This window comes from Adiantum capillus-veneris, chromosome 24 (genome assembly GCF_014529385.1).
Source record: "Adiantum capillus-veneris isolate H3 chromosome 24, ASM1452938v2, whole genome shotgun sequence".
NCBI classification, from domain to species: domain Eukaryota; kingdom Viridiplantae; phylum Streptophyta; class Polypodiopsida; order Polypodiales; family Pteridaceae; genus Adiantum; species Adiantum capillus-veneris.
The window spans coordinates 102,012,588-102,029,796 of record NC_140954.1 but is presented as its reverse complement, the minus strand read 5'-3'; the positions used below and the strand labels follow the sequence as shown (position 1 = coordinate 102,029,796).

Below are 17,209 nucleotides of genomic sequence, written 5' to 3'. Positions count from 1 at the left end.
TTGCCCAAGTTCACTGTGAGCCCTCGATGTGTGCAAAAATCATCCAAGGCTCGTAGGTGGCTTTGTAGTCCCTCCCGTGTCTCAGAAACTAGAATGATATCATCGGCATAGAGCATAATATGGACTGGTATACCTGCCAAGTCTGATTCCACTCCGCCTGCTCGTAAAATGTAATCTGACATCTTGTCGATGTAGAGACCAAATAGAGTAGGGGAGAGGGGGCATCCTTGCTTCACCCCAATGGTGCTAGCAATGGAATCCGATAGTGCACCTGGGCATCGCACTCTACCAAAGACCTATGCATACAAAGAATAAATGGCTCAGATGGTATCTGTAGCTCCGGAAGGCGCTGAAAGAGTCTCTCTCTAGGGATAGTGTCAAAAGCCTTGCGAAAATCCACAAAGCAGCAGTAGAGTCTCCTCTTCCGTGCTTTCGCTCCATCGATCAGGCAACGAAGCACGAAGATGTGGTCGATAGTCAAGAAAGTGGCCGAAAGCCTGTGTGTCCTGGTACGCGTATCCTTGATGCCTCTACATGTGTGCTAAGCTCTGCCTCAAGAATTGCCCCATACAATTTGGCTAATGTGTGACTAATTAGTGATAGTCCTGTAGTTCACTGGGTCCAGGGTGTCGCCAGATTTGTGGATAGGCACGATGGTGTGCATAGTCCACTCCTCTGGTAGTCCCTCAACCATAGCGCGGTTGAAGAGACATGCTATCAAGGGGGAGAGTGTTATTATGTCCTACCATTTGGGCTTACCAATGGACCTGGCGAGTACCAAAGAAGAGCTAATTGGGTGTTCACTCCATATTTGGGGAAGTTTGTCAAAGGTTTCATCGATGATTTTTGTGTGTATAGTACTCGACTAGATCATTGTATGAAGCTTGAGATGGCATTTAGACGTATGATGACTGTGGAGGACAATTAAATCCAAAAGACATGTCATCTGGCACAACCTAGAGTCAAGCTTCTGGGACATGTGATATCAGAGAATGGAATAGATCCAGATCCTGAGAAGGTCAAGGCATTAATGTCTCTACCATCCCCAAAGGATACAAAGCAATTAGGTATATGAGTAGATTCATGTCCCTAGCATCACAGGTTGTCTATCCTTTACAACAAGCAGCAAAGGTTGACCCGTTACTTTGGATTGTTGAATGTTAAGAGGTTTTTGAGAAAGTCAAGGGGATATTGGGTTCTCCTTCTACTATGCAAGCTCCAAATTGGGAAAAAGAGTTTCATGTGAACCCATCAGTGGGAGAAGATGCTATTGGTGCCATGCTTTTACAAAAAGGGAAAGGATCACACAATATGAGGCCATGCCAACGGATGGATAAGAGAGTACTCACAAGTTCTCTATCCTTTACAACAAGCAGCAAAGGTTGACCCCTTACTTTGGACTGTTGAATGTGAAGAGGTTTTTGAGAAAGTTAAGAAGATTTTGGGTTCTCCTTCTACTACGCAAGCTCCAAATTGGGAAAAAGAGTTTCATGAGAACCCATCAGTGGGAGAAGATGCTATTGGTGCCATGCTTTTACAAAAAAGGAAAGGATCGTAGTATATGAGGTCATGCCAACGTATGGGTAAGAGAGTACTCAAAGCTGAATTTCGCAACATTATGTTGGCTTATGATGTGTTTGAGAAATGGGGCCTTGATGCAATAGGGCCATTGCCTATGACTGATAGAGGAAAATGTTATATTCTTACTGCAGTTGACTATTTGTCAAGATGGGCAGAGGCAAAGGCAGTGAAGACGATCACTAGCAAGGATGTGGGAAAATTTGTGTATGAGGATATATGTTGTAAGTTTGGTGTACCATTGGAATTGCTCTCTGATAATGGTCCGGGCTTTCGTGGAGAATTGATTGACTATTTATGTGAGAAGTTGAAGGTACAACATAGGTATACCACTCCATATTATCCCGTAACGCAATGGAATGAATGAAAGATTCAATGGAGAGCTTATGAGGATATTTACCAGAATGACTAAAAGTCATAGTCAAACATGGGATCTTGAACTTTCATGTGCTTTGTGGGCTTATAGAACATCTGTGAAATCAGGAACAAAATTTTCTCCATTTCACTTGGTGTTTGGAAAGGAAGCGTTGTTGCCCATTGAAGTTGAGATTCCTTACATCAAGATGCTCATAAAGTTAAATGAAGAGGCAACGGACATGCTTGAATAGAGACTTTTGCATTTAAAGTGTTTACAACTTGATCATAATCTTACTTTTGAGCATTATTAAAAAAATCAACAGGATCAACAAAGAAGGTTCAATGAAACTGTGACAAACAAAGAGATAGAGGGTGAAATAGTACTAAGATACAATAGCAGATTGGATAGCACCTTTCAAAAAAAGTTTCACATCAAATGGGAGGGTCCATTCATGGTAGCAAAGAAGTACAAGAATGGCACTTATCAGTTTGCTAATTTGGATGGTGTCACAAACTGGTGACGTGGCAAGGTCTGGACATGGGGCAGCAGGGCACCCCCACACACACCCCGGAAAAAAGCAGGCCCGCCAAATGCGCCGACAGGCTGGTATGGATTTTCAGAAATCACGGCGAAATTTTGCAGTGCAAAACGCAGAAGCTGCTGACGTGGCATTTGCGTACGGAAAGCTGCTTTTTACGCTATTGAATTTCTACGCAAACATTTTGAGAAGCTTTTGGACTCAATTGCTTTATTTTTGAAAAGCTTGAGAGCTTTTGGATTACTACTTTTGGTGCTCTGCTTTTGGGCATCCCTTGTAAACTTATAAATCAGTAGGCAGGGCCCTTACTTCTCAGAGCATCTGGATGCAGAGTCTGAGAGTGAGCGCCTACCTACTCTCTTGTACTTTGAGCACAGATTAATATAAAAGAAATACCGAGAGGGGTGCCAGTCTTTGGGGCCAACATCTCTAGGCACGGAACTCCACCGCGGGCCGTGTTGAATCAATTGTGAATTGTGAACCGTTTTGAAGTGAATAGATCACGAAGAAGATTCTCACGAAGAGTACGGCCCGCCTCGGCCTGCTTAGGCGGAGATTGAAGAGATGGAACGTCGACGATTGGTTGACGATGCGACAAAGATGATGATCAACCTTGCGAAGGATCCGAAATTTGCTAAACTTTTGACTCAGACATCCTTCGATGAAGTGCACTCCCAGTGGCAGAAGGCCACAGAACCACTGTCACGTGACACATCCAACCCTATGTGTCCGTGGACAAGCTGCTTCATGACATGGGTTCAGTTCAGTTAGCTTAGGAAGTGATCTGGCACTTTTGTAAGTCTGTTCGCAGACCGTGCATATCCGGACACTTAGATTAGATGCATATCCTCTGGTTGCACACAGTATGATAATCAGATTTCCATCAGAACCCATCAAGAGCATTTTTACAGTGCATAGACCTATTTTCCCTATTTTTGACATCTTTAACTTATTATTTTTAAGTGACTTTTGTTGGGAACTAGGTAAGGCAATTTTGCTAATGAAATATATAAGCAAACCAGAGCTAGCACTTTCTGGCAGAAGAGGCAGCAGGAGCATTGCTCAACAGGCATCTTCTCACGCAAGACCCCTAAGAACCCTGGCGTTTTTCCCCAAGCTACTTCAGCGTTTTTAGCCCTGCCCTTGGGCAATATCAGCAGCGTTTCCACAAGAGATTCCAGCCCTGCACTTGGTGACTCCAGTAGCCTTGTTTGCATCAGCGATTACAGCCTCAGCCAGCGTTTTTAACAGCAGCCCACTCAGCGTTTTCTGGACAGCAATTTCAGCGATTTCAGCCAGCTGCACACAGCGTTTTTTCAGGCCTTGGACAGCGTTGCGTCACACCTCAGTACCTGCATTTTTCAATGCCAGCAAGCTAGCGTTTTCAAGGACAGAATCATCGTTTTTCAAGGGCTGCGAAGGCGGCGTTTATAGTCAGCAAAACCAGCGCTTGAAGATAGCCAGATTAGCATTTCCAATCAGCCGCATAGGCAGTAGCAGAAGATAGCAGATTCAGCTGTCGTCGTCACCATCCTCGTCGTCCCCAAGTTTAGATTCACCTTGCATCATAGTCTCACGACTTGCATCAGAGTCTTGTACCAGATCGTGCAATCAATAGCATAGACCACTCTCGCCATTGAGAGTGGGGCCCTTGGAGGAGGGTTTGACAACATTCTGGTGTCGTATTCTGTTCTCTCTATCTCTCAGTCTCATTACCTTCATTCACAGTGTTCACCACTTTGTTTGTGTCCATTGCACTCTCTCACTAAAGAAACGGAAGGCTCTCCCTTCCGTAAGTAAAAGGAACCTTGAACACAGTTCGGAGCACTCATCTTGAGCAGAGTTCAACATTCACTTCCGCAGCACGTTACAACCACCCCTCAAACCGGCACTCAAGAAACCTTCTACTCCGAGAATGTTTACAGAGCAAGTATTGGAAGAAGTGGTTGATACACGAATTACCCAACTTTTTGACACGAACAACAAAGCCAAAAAGCACGACAAAAGCAGAAGAAAAGAACTAACTTCCTGGGTTATTTGGGTCGTCAATCTACTTTTGCCTCAGCAAGAAAGCAGAAGAAGCGTGTGAGATTTGAAGGAGTCTCCAGTTCTTCTTCTTCTTCTTCTTCTTCTTCTTCTTCTTCTAGCAGTTCTTCTAGCTCTTCTGACTCGAGCGAAGAAGACAAGAAAGGGAAAAAGTGAAGCAAAAAGCAAAGCTTCAAAAAGGGCAAGAAAAAGGCAAAAAAGCCTAAGTTACACCCAGTTTCTGGCAGTTCTACAAAGGACTCGTCTTCAGATAGTTCGGACTCCAACAATCACAGATTTTATGCAAAGAAGAAGCATTTCTATAACTTTCTCGAGGATAAAAGCAATAAATTTCAAGAATTTAAAGAAGGTGGACAGTCAATTAAATTTGACACTTTTTCTGGATTCCGAGATGCTTCGAGGGCTTTGGCCTTCTAAAGCAATTTGATATAGCTTTCTCTGGAGGGCATTACTCAGAGCACTCCCAAGAATCGGAGAGCTACCTCTTACTTCAAGGGAAATGCTCAAACATGGTGGTCCACTCTTCTATTGAACAAGAAAGCGCCAGTTAAATGGCTAAAATTTAAAAGGCTTTTTAATTCTTTTAGGTTGACTTGGGAGTACGAACGAGACATACGAACTGCTTGGAATCATCACCAGATGACCAAGAAAGATACTTTGGACGCATATTGCGAGAGATTTTGGAGCTCTTTTCTACTCGCTTGTTCATTTAAGAAGATCTCGTTTAAAGAACAAATTGAGCGGTTTAGCTGTGAACTTCCTACAGAGATCCGAGATCACTGCTTAGAACAAAAGCCAGATTCTATTCAAGAACTGATGAGTCATGCGCAACGGGGTTTTTCCATACATTCAGGCAGTCTGACTTACCCCACAGATGAGATCATGACGCAGAGAACCGAACAGACTTCTAAAAATGAAAGTAGAAAGAAGAAGAGCCCCCAAGAACAAAAAGATAAGGATGCACCACCCCGGCTCACTCTTCGGGAGAGGGGAAGTGTTTTGGATGCGGGGAACCTGGGCACATCTCCGCGAAGTGCCCTTAAAAGGCGCAGAAATAACAGATGAAGAAAGGCCTAAGAGTTCGAAAGCAGCTGAGGAACGTGGACGAAAATGCAAGATGAAAGCAGGACTGGTTCCAGATTGCATGGGTACTGACCCAAGCACGATTAATGAGAGCACAGAACTTTGCCGAGCCTAGGGCAAAGTGAAAGATCAAGAAGCCCTAATTTTCTTTCATGGAGGAGCCAAGGCCAACTTCATTTCACCTGAATTGGCGACAGCTCGAGATTACACCCAATCTGATGGGACCACAAGCAGAGGCAGTTCTAGCAGCACCCGGCAGGGACGTGGCCATTACACATGTCATTGGCAAACTTCGGTTGCATTGTCAAGGGTATTTGGGACACGAGGACTTCTACATAGTGCACTTGGAAGGTTGTGATGTTCTCCTGAGAGTCCCTTGGTACCATAAGAACAACGCTGTGGTCGATTATCGGGCAAAGAAAGCGACATTGACTACTAAAACAGGCCGAACCATTGTACTTGATGTGAAACTTAAGCGAGAGTCTGTCCCTATTGTATCTGCTTCGGCCGTTTCGAAATTAATGAAATCCAGTCCGTTTGTTTACTCGATCTTTTTGAAAGAGTTGAATGATGAACATAGGACAAATATGTCTAACCTTGATAAAGAATTCCAAGATTTTCTCCACACTCATGCCGATTGCTTTTCTGAGGGCCTGCCAGGCGAGTTGCCACCAGCTCGTCCTGAGGATCCTACCATTGATCTGATACCTGGAAGCACACCACCGAACCGGCCACCTTACCGTGTGAGCTGAGCCCAGAATGAAGAGATTATGAACCAAGTGAAAGACCTCTTGGAAAAGGGTCTTATCTAGCCGAGTACTTCACCTTACTGCTCTCCGGTGTTGTTGATTTTGAAGAAAGACGGATCTTGGAGAATGTGCATTGACTATAGAGCTCTTAACAAAATCACCATTAAGAACAGATTTCCGATTCCTAGGATCGATGATATTCTAGACCGACTACAGGGATCCTCTTGTTTCAGCAGGATCGATTTGAAGAGCGGATATCATCCAATTTGAATCGCGCCGAGAGACGTCTACAAGACAGCTTTTCGGACGACCTTCAGTTTATTCGAGTTTTTGGTGATGCCTTTTGGCCTTACCAATGCTCCAACGACCTTTAACCAAATAATGGACAGGATTTTCGGAGAGTACACATCTTTTGTTGACACTTTCTTTGATGACATTATTGTCTTCTCCAAGGATGAGGCAGAACATAGAGAACATCTGCTATAGGTCTTTCAGGCATTGCGAGATCACAAGTTGGTGATCAATGCACAGAAGAGTGAATTTTTCCTACTAGAGATACACTTTTTGGGACACATCATCTCATCTCAGCAGTAGAAGTGCAGATAGAGCCGGTCAAGATTGAGACTATTTGTGATTGGCCCGATTTGAAGAATGTCCATGGAGTTAGAAGCTTCTTGGGCTTATGTTCTTACTACCGGCGGTTCATTAGAAAGTTTGCAGAGGTTGATTCCCCTTTGCATATCTTGACACAGAAAGGAGTCCCTTTCTCGTGGGAACCCACAGAGGTAACTGCCTTTCAGACATTGAAAGAGAAATTGACTACAAGGCCAGTTTTGACTTTGCCGGATTTGCAAAAGTCATTCGAAGTATATTGTGATGCTTGTGGTCGTAGGCTGGGTGCGGTCTTAATGCAAGAAGGCCATATCATTGCCTACGAAAGCCGATTGTTTTCAAGGCCGGAATTGAAAGCACAGATTTATTAAAAAGAGCTTTTGGCGGTTATCCATGCTCTTACTCAGTGGAGACATTACCTAATCGGAGCCAATTTTACGGTCTTCACATATCATTAGAGTTTACACTACTTGTCACAGAAGCAGCTATCGGAAAAGCAGATGCGGTGCGCGAACATCTTGTCACAGTTTCACTTCCAGATTGTCCATGTGCAGGGACAGAAGAACTTGGTGGCGGATGCTTTGTCCCGGAAGCCGTTGGTTTTGGCTATTTCCGATACACCATAGAAGCTTAGAGGATATGGTCGATCAGTATACCACAGACACAAATTTTGCAAATATACTCAGTCGAATACAGAATGGGGAGGTAGTAGCAGGATATTCCATTCGGGATGGCTATTTGATGAAGAAAACGATGTTGTGCGTTACACAGTCGTTTATGGGAAAAGGTTTTAACCGAATGCCACTGTCCACCATTTACGGGTCACCGCGGCATTGATACCACCTTGAAAGGTGTGGAGAAATACTTCTTTTGGCCGAGACTCAAGAAGGATGTGGACGATTTTGTACGTAGTTGCTTGGTATGCCAGAAGGTCAAGTTTGACAGGCATAAAGCACAGGGATTGTTACAATCTTTACCCATACCCACCCGCCCCTCGGAAAGTATTGCTATGGATTTCATTTTTGATCTCCCGAAGACACAGAGTGGGCACGATGGTATCTGGATTGTTATTGACAGATTTAGCAAGCAAGCTCATTTCATTCCAGTGAAGAAGACAATCAAGCAGGATCACTTAGCGAGACTGTTCATTGCCCAGATATTCAGATTACATGGCATTCCTGAGACAATTGTCTCTAACAGAGATCCTTGATTCGCGAGTTTGTTTTGGAAGGCGATTTGGGAGAACATTGACACACGGTTGCAGCTCTCGTCATCTTTCCACCCGCAAACAGATGGGCAATCTGGGATTGCAAATTCAGTCATATTGGATTTATTGAAGTCTTACATTTCGGATCAGAAGACTCAATGGGAAAAGTATTTACCCTTGGTGGAATTTGCCTACAATAACATGATTCACTCTTCAACGGGGAAGGCGCCATTTGAGATTATTGAAGGTGCTCCGAAGGTTCCACCCTTCTTAAGCACGAAAGATAAGATTTTTGAAGCCGACCAATATACGAGGGACTTGGACACAGCTTTTGCCAAGGTCCGGTAGGCTTTAGAGAAACCTTAGGAAAGACACAAAAAGGCAGCAGATCGACACCATCGCGATTTGAAATTAAAGGAGAACGATTGGGTGCTCTTACGTTTTGAGAAGACACGCCTGAGAAAGAAAAAAGGAAAGCAGCGGCTTTTTCCAAAGCTTAGCATGAGATACTATGGACCTTTCCAGATAAAAGAAAAGATAAATGATGTCTCCTTTAGACTGAAGCTGCCCGATACTTGGACGCATTGCTCCGCACTTAGTACATGACAGACAATCTACGAATTCATTGCGAAAAAGAATGCAATCATTTGGACATGCATGAATCTTGTTGTAGTCCAAGCCAACTGAGGTCAATAGTTGCTTTGCGTCTGGCCTGGAGGGGGGCATTTCATTGCCAACCGGGAGAAGTTCTTCCCGCAACAACCTCTTTAAGCCACATTAAATTAAAAATCTCTCCAAGCACGTCACCGTTGCAATTGGAAAATCTCTTTTGTAAATTACGTACCTATAAAGTGACATTTGAGTTTTCATGCTCTTCAAGAAGTATATCATCGTTTACAATTGTCATCATTCTTGGCACATACTTCTTGAGCCTACTCTGGATGAGTGCATGGTTCCATCTGTAACAAACTTGGACACTCCAAGTCAAGATTCTACCGCGACAACAGAGATTTACTTCAAAACAGTTCACAATTCACAATTGATTCGACACGGCCCGGCGGAGTTCTATGCCTAGAGATGTTGGCCCCAAAGACTGGCGCCCCTTTCGGTATTACTTTTTATATTAATCTGTGCTCAAAGTACAAGAGAGTAGGCAGGCGCTCACTCAGACTCTGCGTCCAGATGCTCTGAGAAGTGAGGGCCCTGCCACTTATTTATAAGTTTACAAGGGATGCCCAAAAGCAGAGCCCCAAAAGCAGTAATCCAAAAGCTCTCAAGCTTTTAAAAAATAAAGCAAGTGAGTCCAAAAGCTTCTCAAAATGCCTTGCGTAGAATTCAACAGCGTAAAAAGCAGCTTTCCGTACGCAAATGCCACGTCAGTAGCTTCCGCGTTTTGCACCGCAAAAATCTGCCACGATTTTCAAAAATCTGTATCAGCCTGTCGGCGCATTTGGCGGGCCTTCTTTTTTCTGGGGTGTGTGTGGGGGGTGCTCTGCTGCCCCATGTCCAGGCCATGCCACATCACTAGTTTGTGACATACCCCCTCTTGAAAGCATTGTAATCGCCCTCGATTACGCCTGCAAAACAGACATAGGCCATAAACTGTCTTAGCAGATACTGACTGTTAGTACCGACGCACTAGGAACAACACATCTAGCACATGTACCAATCGACAGGACATCACTTGACATCACAGGACATCACATGACAAATCACATTCAACAATCATTCCAATCTCAAACCATGATTAATCGGCAACGTATTTAGCAATCGCATCTAGATCCAGTCGAGACCTCTCAGATGCCCGATTGACTAATCCTTATTGCAATCATGTCTATAGAGATTTATCAGACCGAAATGTTGCAGTCATTTCGTCTATCAGTTCCTGCACTTAAACAAGTCAAGTACAAATCGGTATCATATTATCGAGAATTCCAGTTCATAAAGTCATACAACAGAATCCTGTCAGCTCTAGCAGTATCCCTAAAACCCAAAGGGACATCAGTGACTTTATATCAAATCAAAATATCGAGGCAATCTGTCAACAAAGGAGTGGAGTGACTCCCCTCTTGTGCATACCCACTGCACTAGATTCGCCCATGCTGAAGTCGGGGTTCTATCAGAGTAGACTCTTCTAAACCGAATGCTTCAAGGTAAAGATTCACAATTTGAGGAGTATCTGCCAGGTCCTCCTCCTCCATCCACTTCGCATCCAATGCGGGATAGTTCTTGAATTTAACCAAGAACCGCCTCATCATTTTACCTTTTATCTTTCTATCTTTATGTGCTAGTATCTGTTCTGGAACGAGTATCTCCTCGCTTTCCTCCACTTCGGATTGCTCATCTGCCTCCCTATCATCGTGCACATCGCCTTTAAAAGGCTTCAAAAGACTCACATGAAAAGCATTGTGAAGAATGATATGCGCTCTTTGTTTGCCCTGGAAACTGCTGCTACTGATCATGAATGATCTAGTAGACTATGGGGCTGGCAAGTTATGACAAGTTTTTTTATGCGACTAAGAAAACACCTAAAGATTTATGGATGCGTGCCAATATTTTGGAAGAAGTCGTATATGTATATGCCATGTACATACTCAAGCGTGCTCAATCAAGGTCACCGTTATGTACATATCCCCTGGAGGAATTGGACCCTTGTTTGTGGCATCATGGTTTTCTAGGATTTCTTGTACATGATGTAAATATGCTTTTGAGTCCCAATAAAACAAGTAAAAGTAAAGAGAATGCTCTCTCATACGCAAAAATGTGATCTGTGTAGTCGCCCGTGCACCTCAGCTATATCCTTGCAGATTTTATCCAGATCACGTGTATCGTATATACAAAGTGATGGATTCTGAAATGGAGTGCTTTGAAATGCTTTAAGGAATCATTGTGACAAATTTGGTGATTTTTGGTAACCGTTTGCCAAAATGGCTTTCTATAGGCAAAAATACATCAAAAATGATCAAAAACTGGTCAAATTTGATCCAAACTCGCCAATTTTTGACACATCAGCTCACATGCCATGGAAAACAAAAGGGGAGACTGCTTGTAGAAGTGAAAAAACAGAGAACTTACTCTAAGAGAGGGAGTCAAGAGGATTTATGGTGGTGTGTGTGTAGTCCCGCACTCGTTGCCGCACTCTCTCTCTTCTTCCCCACCTTTGAAGAGTGAATTACACCTTTCTCTTATCAATTTGATGTTTAGGGATCATCTTGGGTGCTCTGTGATTGAGTTTTTTTCCATAGTCATGGTGTTTTAGTGAAGAAGATAGAGGCGTTTTCTACATAGTCTACGGGTGTGTGTGCCATTAGGACAGAGTGTGTAAGGAAGAGAGAGAGATTTTAAAAATTGAGTTGAATGTGAGAGGATATGAGTATGTGTGTTTGTTGGCTGAACTTCTGATCATCTTTGGAGGACCTTCACATCGGCTTGGTTGGTCTTTGGCTGTGATCCCAAGCCTCATCGTCACCGACTCTCTACATGCATGTTGTTGGGTTGGCAGGAGCTTGTAATCCCCACGAGTTGCCTCTTGATTCGAGTGAATAAGGACCTATTTGGGTGAGTTTCCTCTACCATTTGGGTGTGTGAGTGTCCATTACAAACTGCAAGCAGGCTATGCTATAGAGGTGAAACACTTTCAGCCCTCCTTGTCAACATCTACGAGGAAGACCACAATATCGACGGAGGCTCCATTAGAGGATCAAGACTATTCTAGCACGACATGAGAGACGCCCAGTATGACTATTTACAGAGGCGGACATTGACGAAGCTCTTCAGTGATCGATGCAGTACTTTCTCGGACAACGCCCGATGCTAGGCATCCTCGGGCACTAATGACGATGATTTTAGTCTTTCACTTTACTTCACTTCATTTTTATTTTTGTACCCAAACATTGGATTGGATCCACCAAGATTGTATCAGTTTGGTCTCATAGGTCATTTTGGCCTTTTTGAAGAAGTTTAATATAACATTTCATCTCCATCCATCCATCTCTCTCTCTCTCTCTCTCTCTCAAGAACCATCATTCATGCTAAGTATCACACATTCAAGCAAGGAAAGAAGTAAAGATTTGTGGAAGTGTAAAGTCTAGATCTTGTGACCATTTCAATTCCGCTGCACTTGACAATTCTCCTCCTCAATCGCAAACTTTATAGGTAGCAATACCTCTCCTGCACTCAAGGTTGACCATTCTTTAAGAAGCCAGTAATAGAAAGGTGTCCCAAAATCGTTGGTTGTAAGTCTGTAGAGCATCTCGCTTTTTCATCCGAGTTGGATTCAAGCTTTGAGAATCTATTCTTCGTAAGCAAGTGTCAACCATAGAGAAGCAAACAACTGTTTGAATCTCACACAATCCGTGGTGCTTGTCCATGAACAAGATGATCAACCACCACTACTATGCATTCCCCTTTGGAAAGGAGGCGGCTTTCTTGATCTTAGAGCTTCCGAGAAATCGCCCCCTGGAAAGTGGTGATAAACTATTGAATAAAGGTCGTGCTTTCTTCTTGTCTTGAGGCCCTAAAAAAGTGCCAAACTCAAACTTCACGTTCTCACCCCCTTTTTTGTAGCAGTTCTACATCTCCATCAGTGCCAACTGATCATACACATTCGGTCTCAAGAAAGTGTTTTCCTCTGTGCCCAAAGTCATCCCAAAGGTAGTTGGTATCCCTCCTCCATAGATGCCCTTGAACCCATCTTAGTGCAATCCATAAGGGTATCCCTCCATGCCAGGATGGTACCGCACAACCCTCTCAAGAATCTGAACAACCTTGCACCAAAAGCACATGTTCCATATGGTCCAAAAGAGCCTATTCCATAGAGACGAAATCCCCCTCTAATCTTGGTTGCATCTATTGCTACCTCCTTTTGTTCACCATACTGAAAAAAGATGGCTCGGTACATGTGCATAGTCAATCGTGTGTTAAACAAGAACACCATCAACAACAGGTTCCCTATAGCAAGGAATGATGACATTCTTGACCATCTAGAGAGAGCATCTGTATTCAGAAGGATAAAGTCAAAGAATGAATACCATCAAATACGCATTAAACCATAAGATGTGCATAAGCCTGCATTTACATAGCAAGAAAAGTGTATCGTGCTCTTTACTATGGGTGCTTCTCAATGCAATGTGCAAGAAACCTCACTCCAACATAATGAAAACTCTATAGAGCAATGGACAAAGTAAACTCAAAAGACACAACAGTAGACTCCAAACTCAATGGAACTCGACTAACTCTTGGAACCAATAAAGACTCTGGTTGGCAGCATACTCAGCTCCAAGCCGAGGACTCACAAGTACACGAGGCTCCAACTATGCATGGAGAGTGCAAAGTTGTGGTGCTTTGAAAAAGAGATTGCAACTTTCAAGATTTGAAAGAAAAACTCATTTTACTAGATCTAAGAAAGTCTTTTGTGGCACAATGCAATGCATGTGGAAGGAGCATTGGTGTAGTCCTCATGCAAAGTAAATACTGTTAGGGCAGAGAGGAACTTAAGAGTTATTGGCAGTTATCCATGCTCTTATTGGGTGCTCATTTTGTTTCCAAACACATCATCAAACCTTGCATTACTTTCTTGCAAAGACTAAGCCCCCTTAAAAACACATGCAATGGGCAAACATTTTGTCAAGGATTCAATGCACCTGTTAAAAAAAAGAATGAGGTGGCTGATGCATTATTGCAAAAGCCACAAATTTCTGCAGTGACTATTCCATATCATCATGGTTGGGATGGCAAGATGAAGATTTTGAAGACATATGATCAGCTGACTAATGGACAACGACATCAACATTATGGGAAACTTTCTATTATTGGCCAACTTTGAGACGAGACGTGGATACATTTGTGAGAGCATGCATAAAGTGCCAAAAAGTCAAGCTTGACAGGCAAAAGGCACCAAGATTATTACTTTGCAAGTGCCAAATAGACTGGATTTTACTTAATATCTTCCAAGAACGCAAACAGGAAATGATGGATTTGGACTATCATATGTAAGTTCAGTAAGCAAGACCATTTTATTCTTGTGAGAAAGAAGATAAAACCAAATCGAATAAAAATTATTTATGTAGAATAATTTCAAGTATCATTGCATGCCGCAATCCATCGTACGTGATCGTGATCCGAGGATTACGAGTCTATTTTGGAGAGGCTTGTTTAAGAACATGGGAACTACCTTGAAGTTCTCATCTTCACTTCATCCACACCCCCAAACATAGTTAAAAGAGGCAATTCTACAGTGTTGGATCTGCTTAAATGCTACGTTTCACGGTAAATGACAACTTGGGAACACTATCTACCAATGGTTGAGTTTGTGTACAATACCACTTTGCATACATCAACAGGCAAGGCACCATTTGAGAGAGTGGAAAGGAGAAAGAAAGTCCCACCCATTTTGCATACAAAAGGCGAGAGCTAAGCAAAAGAAGGCAGATGATCATCACCACAGAGAACTTACATTTGAAATTGGTAATTGGGTTCTTTTCCATTTTGATAAGGCAAGGTTATAGTTTCCTCTCTCTAGAAAAGTGAAATTTTCTCGCGCAGCCAAAGATGTTTTCTCTCCCGGTACAATTTTTATCTTTGCAATCTCCAATCTCTATAGGATTTTTGGCAAGGTTTCTCTAAAACAGAGATGATTTTCTTTCACTAGAATTGAAATAAATGTTTGTTTTCTCTTGTTTTTATAACCCCCAAAAAGCACTTTGCTTTTCTCCACAATGCACTTGCTCTTTTCTTTTCCCAAAGTGCTTCTTGCCTTTGGGCTTTTGTTTCTTAGTGTTCTTTACCACTTTAAGGCGTGTGTGTGTGTGTGTGTGTGTGTGTGTTGGGGGGGGGGGGGGGGGGGGGGGGGGGGGGCTGGGGGGCGCTCTCAAAAGATCAAGGCTTTTAGGAAATTTCTTTTAAGCACTTTGACACATCTGTACAGAGATCTTAATGCTTGGAGCATAGAGGCTGAGGGCCCATACACACAAAGAGGACTTTCAGTTATTTCCGTCCACTGTACTCAGACTCCATCAATAAATGTGATTTAGCTGCGCGAAGCAAAAAGCATCCATGTCCCTCCTACTATTTCTTTACAAACCAGGTAGCAAGAGCTAAGCTGGACACAAGAGCAAGGGACTCGAGGATGTGTCCTTATACATGTCAACTTAGTATATGTTTGATGCTGGACATATTTGTAAAGCTTCCACTAGCTCTTTCTTTGAATCTTCAATGGAAACATCCTAGTTGAGACCATAACATGCTTAAGAGCTTCAATGGAAACATCTTAGTTGAGACCACAACATGCTTCATCAACAATATTTTGCGTGATGAGTAACTTCGTTCCCTTTAAGCTATGACCGAGCTAAGCTCGAGCATCATCTACGCATGCATCCATAGGTAGAATGAGAAAAGACAAGGACAACGGGGCTTACTTTTCCTGCTGCAATGGAGAGCTCCACGACAATTTTGTTTCCACATTGGATGTCATCTTTGAGCTTGGCACGGGTGCACTTCTCGAGGTCGCTTTTGGCAAGGATTGTGGCGGTGATGGAGCCAAAGTAGGCAACCCAGAGCAGCAGAGAGAGAAGGAAGGGCAGTAGCAAGGATCGCATGTGCCCCTCGTCTGCTACAGCACAATTCCGTTATGCATGAGTACTGCCGTTTTATACCATGGGTACATTTCCAGCGTCACGTAGAGGGTGACTAGAACAGGTTCTAAATTCCGCCGCCCATCTGCTACAGCACAATTTCGTTATGCATAAGTATTGCCATTTTATATCACGGGTGACGGGTATATTCCCAGCGACACGTAATAAGGCTCAGCTCACACTAGAGCAGCGGGGGGCAACACTATGCTTTTCGAGGTGGAAGAGTTAAAGAATCCACACCGCTGCTGCCCATCTGTTCACGAAGGGAGAGGTTTTCTTTCACCTCCCACTTTAAACGCTGGTGGCAGAAGAAAGAGTGAAAGGGAGCAACATTTATTCAATTACATTGATCAACCATTGTACAAACCATACCACACAAAAATTTATTAAATTGAATGCTTTGGATACAAAGATCTAAGCATACAAACAATAATATAAAATTTTTATTGAATTGAATGCTTTGGCTATAAAGATCTAAGCAGCATATGACAAGGATTCCATTTCCTCTAAAGCTACACTTCAAAAAACTTGTTGAACATCTATCCTTGTTTACTCTTTGTACGATCGGTCTCCCCGTTCGGAGCTAACTCCAAGGTCACTAGCACCTCCTTCATTGCCACCTTAAGCACACTACATTGCCCCTCTATTTCGACTTCGCGTGTTGTCTGAAGCAACATCATGGAGGTAGCTATTGCTCTTCAATCATCTTGTGCACATCCACCAGGACCTACCAATTCTGCTCTCGCCTCCTACACCCACTCCATATCAAAAGATTCTCCGTGGAAAATACAAATGTTGTGAAGCACAATACAAGTTGCAACAAGATCTCGTAATAGAGTAGATTCATGTCTTATCTTTTTACAAGATGTGAAATTGTGTCTTGAGCATACTAAAGCTCTTTCAAGTTGGCATCCTTGTGCTTTATTGGATGAAATTTGAATAGTACTTAAGACATGGCAAGCCTTCCTTGCAATCTTTGAAGGGCACTAACATGTATGGTTGTGCGGGATACGCATAGTCGCCAACCAAATAATAGTTTCCAAGCTCCCCTCTTGCACATCTTTGTCATAGCTCGCTTATAGTGAACTTCAAGGAGTTGTGCAATGATCCAATCCATCCAATATTAAAATTCCATTTTGAAAAATTGGCACTACAACTAGTTGTAGCAAATAGAGTGGAATTGTTTTCAATTGAAGTAGTCAACATGGTTGTTGCTTGGTGTAATGAACGAGATATGGGAACCATCTATCACACCAACAACAAAGGGGATTCCCCTTGTAGCCTCAAGCTTGTGCGCTAAGTTGCAAGCCGGGAGCTTGAAGGCCATCTCATGTGCATATCCATAAGGCTGGATTTGATAGTTTCCTTGCAAAAATCTAGCACAATTCCACAAGATGCGCTCTTAGC

At 43.0% G+C, this 17,209-nt stretch overlaps 1 protein-coding gene across 10 annotated transcripts in view; it reads right to left on the bottom strand.

The window, feature by feature from the left end:
• Positions 1 to 16,073, bottom strand: part of LOC147426866 (protein HAPLESS 2-like) — a 265,821-nt gene extending 249,748 nt beyond the window's left edge. For all 10 annotated transcript variants that reach the window (XR_015186200.1, XM_086498602.1, XM_086498608.1 and 7 more), the window contains exon 1: positions 15,587 to 16,073. Coding sequence is in view for 9 of the 10 variants with exons in the window: in XM_086498601.1 (XP_086354727.1) it covers positions 15,587 to 15,766 (180 nt within the window). In the remaining variant the exon portion in view is untranslated. The remainder of the gene's footprint in view (positions 1 to 15,586) is intronic.
• Positions 16,074 to 17,209: the final 1,136 nt, after the last annotated feature.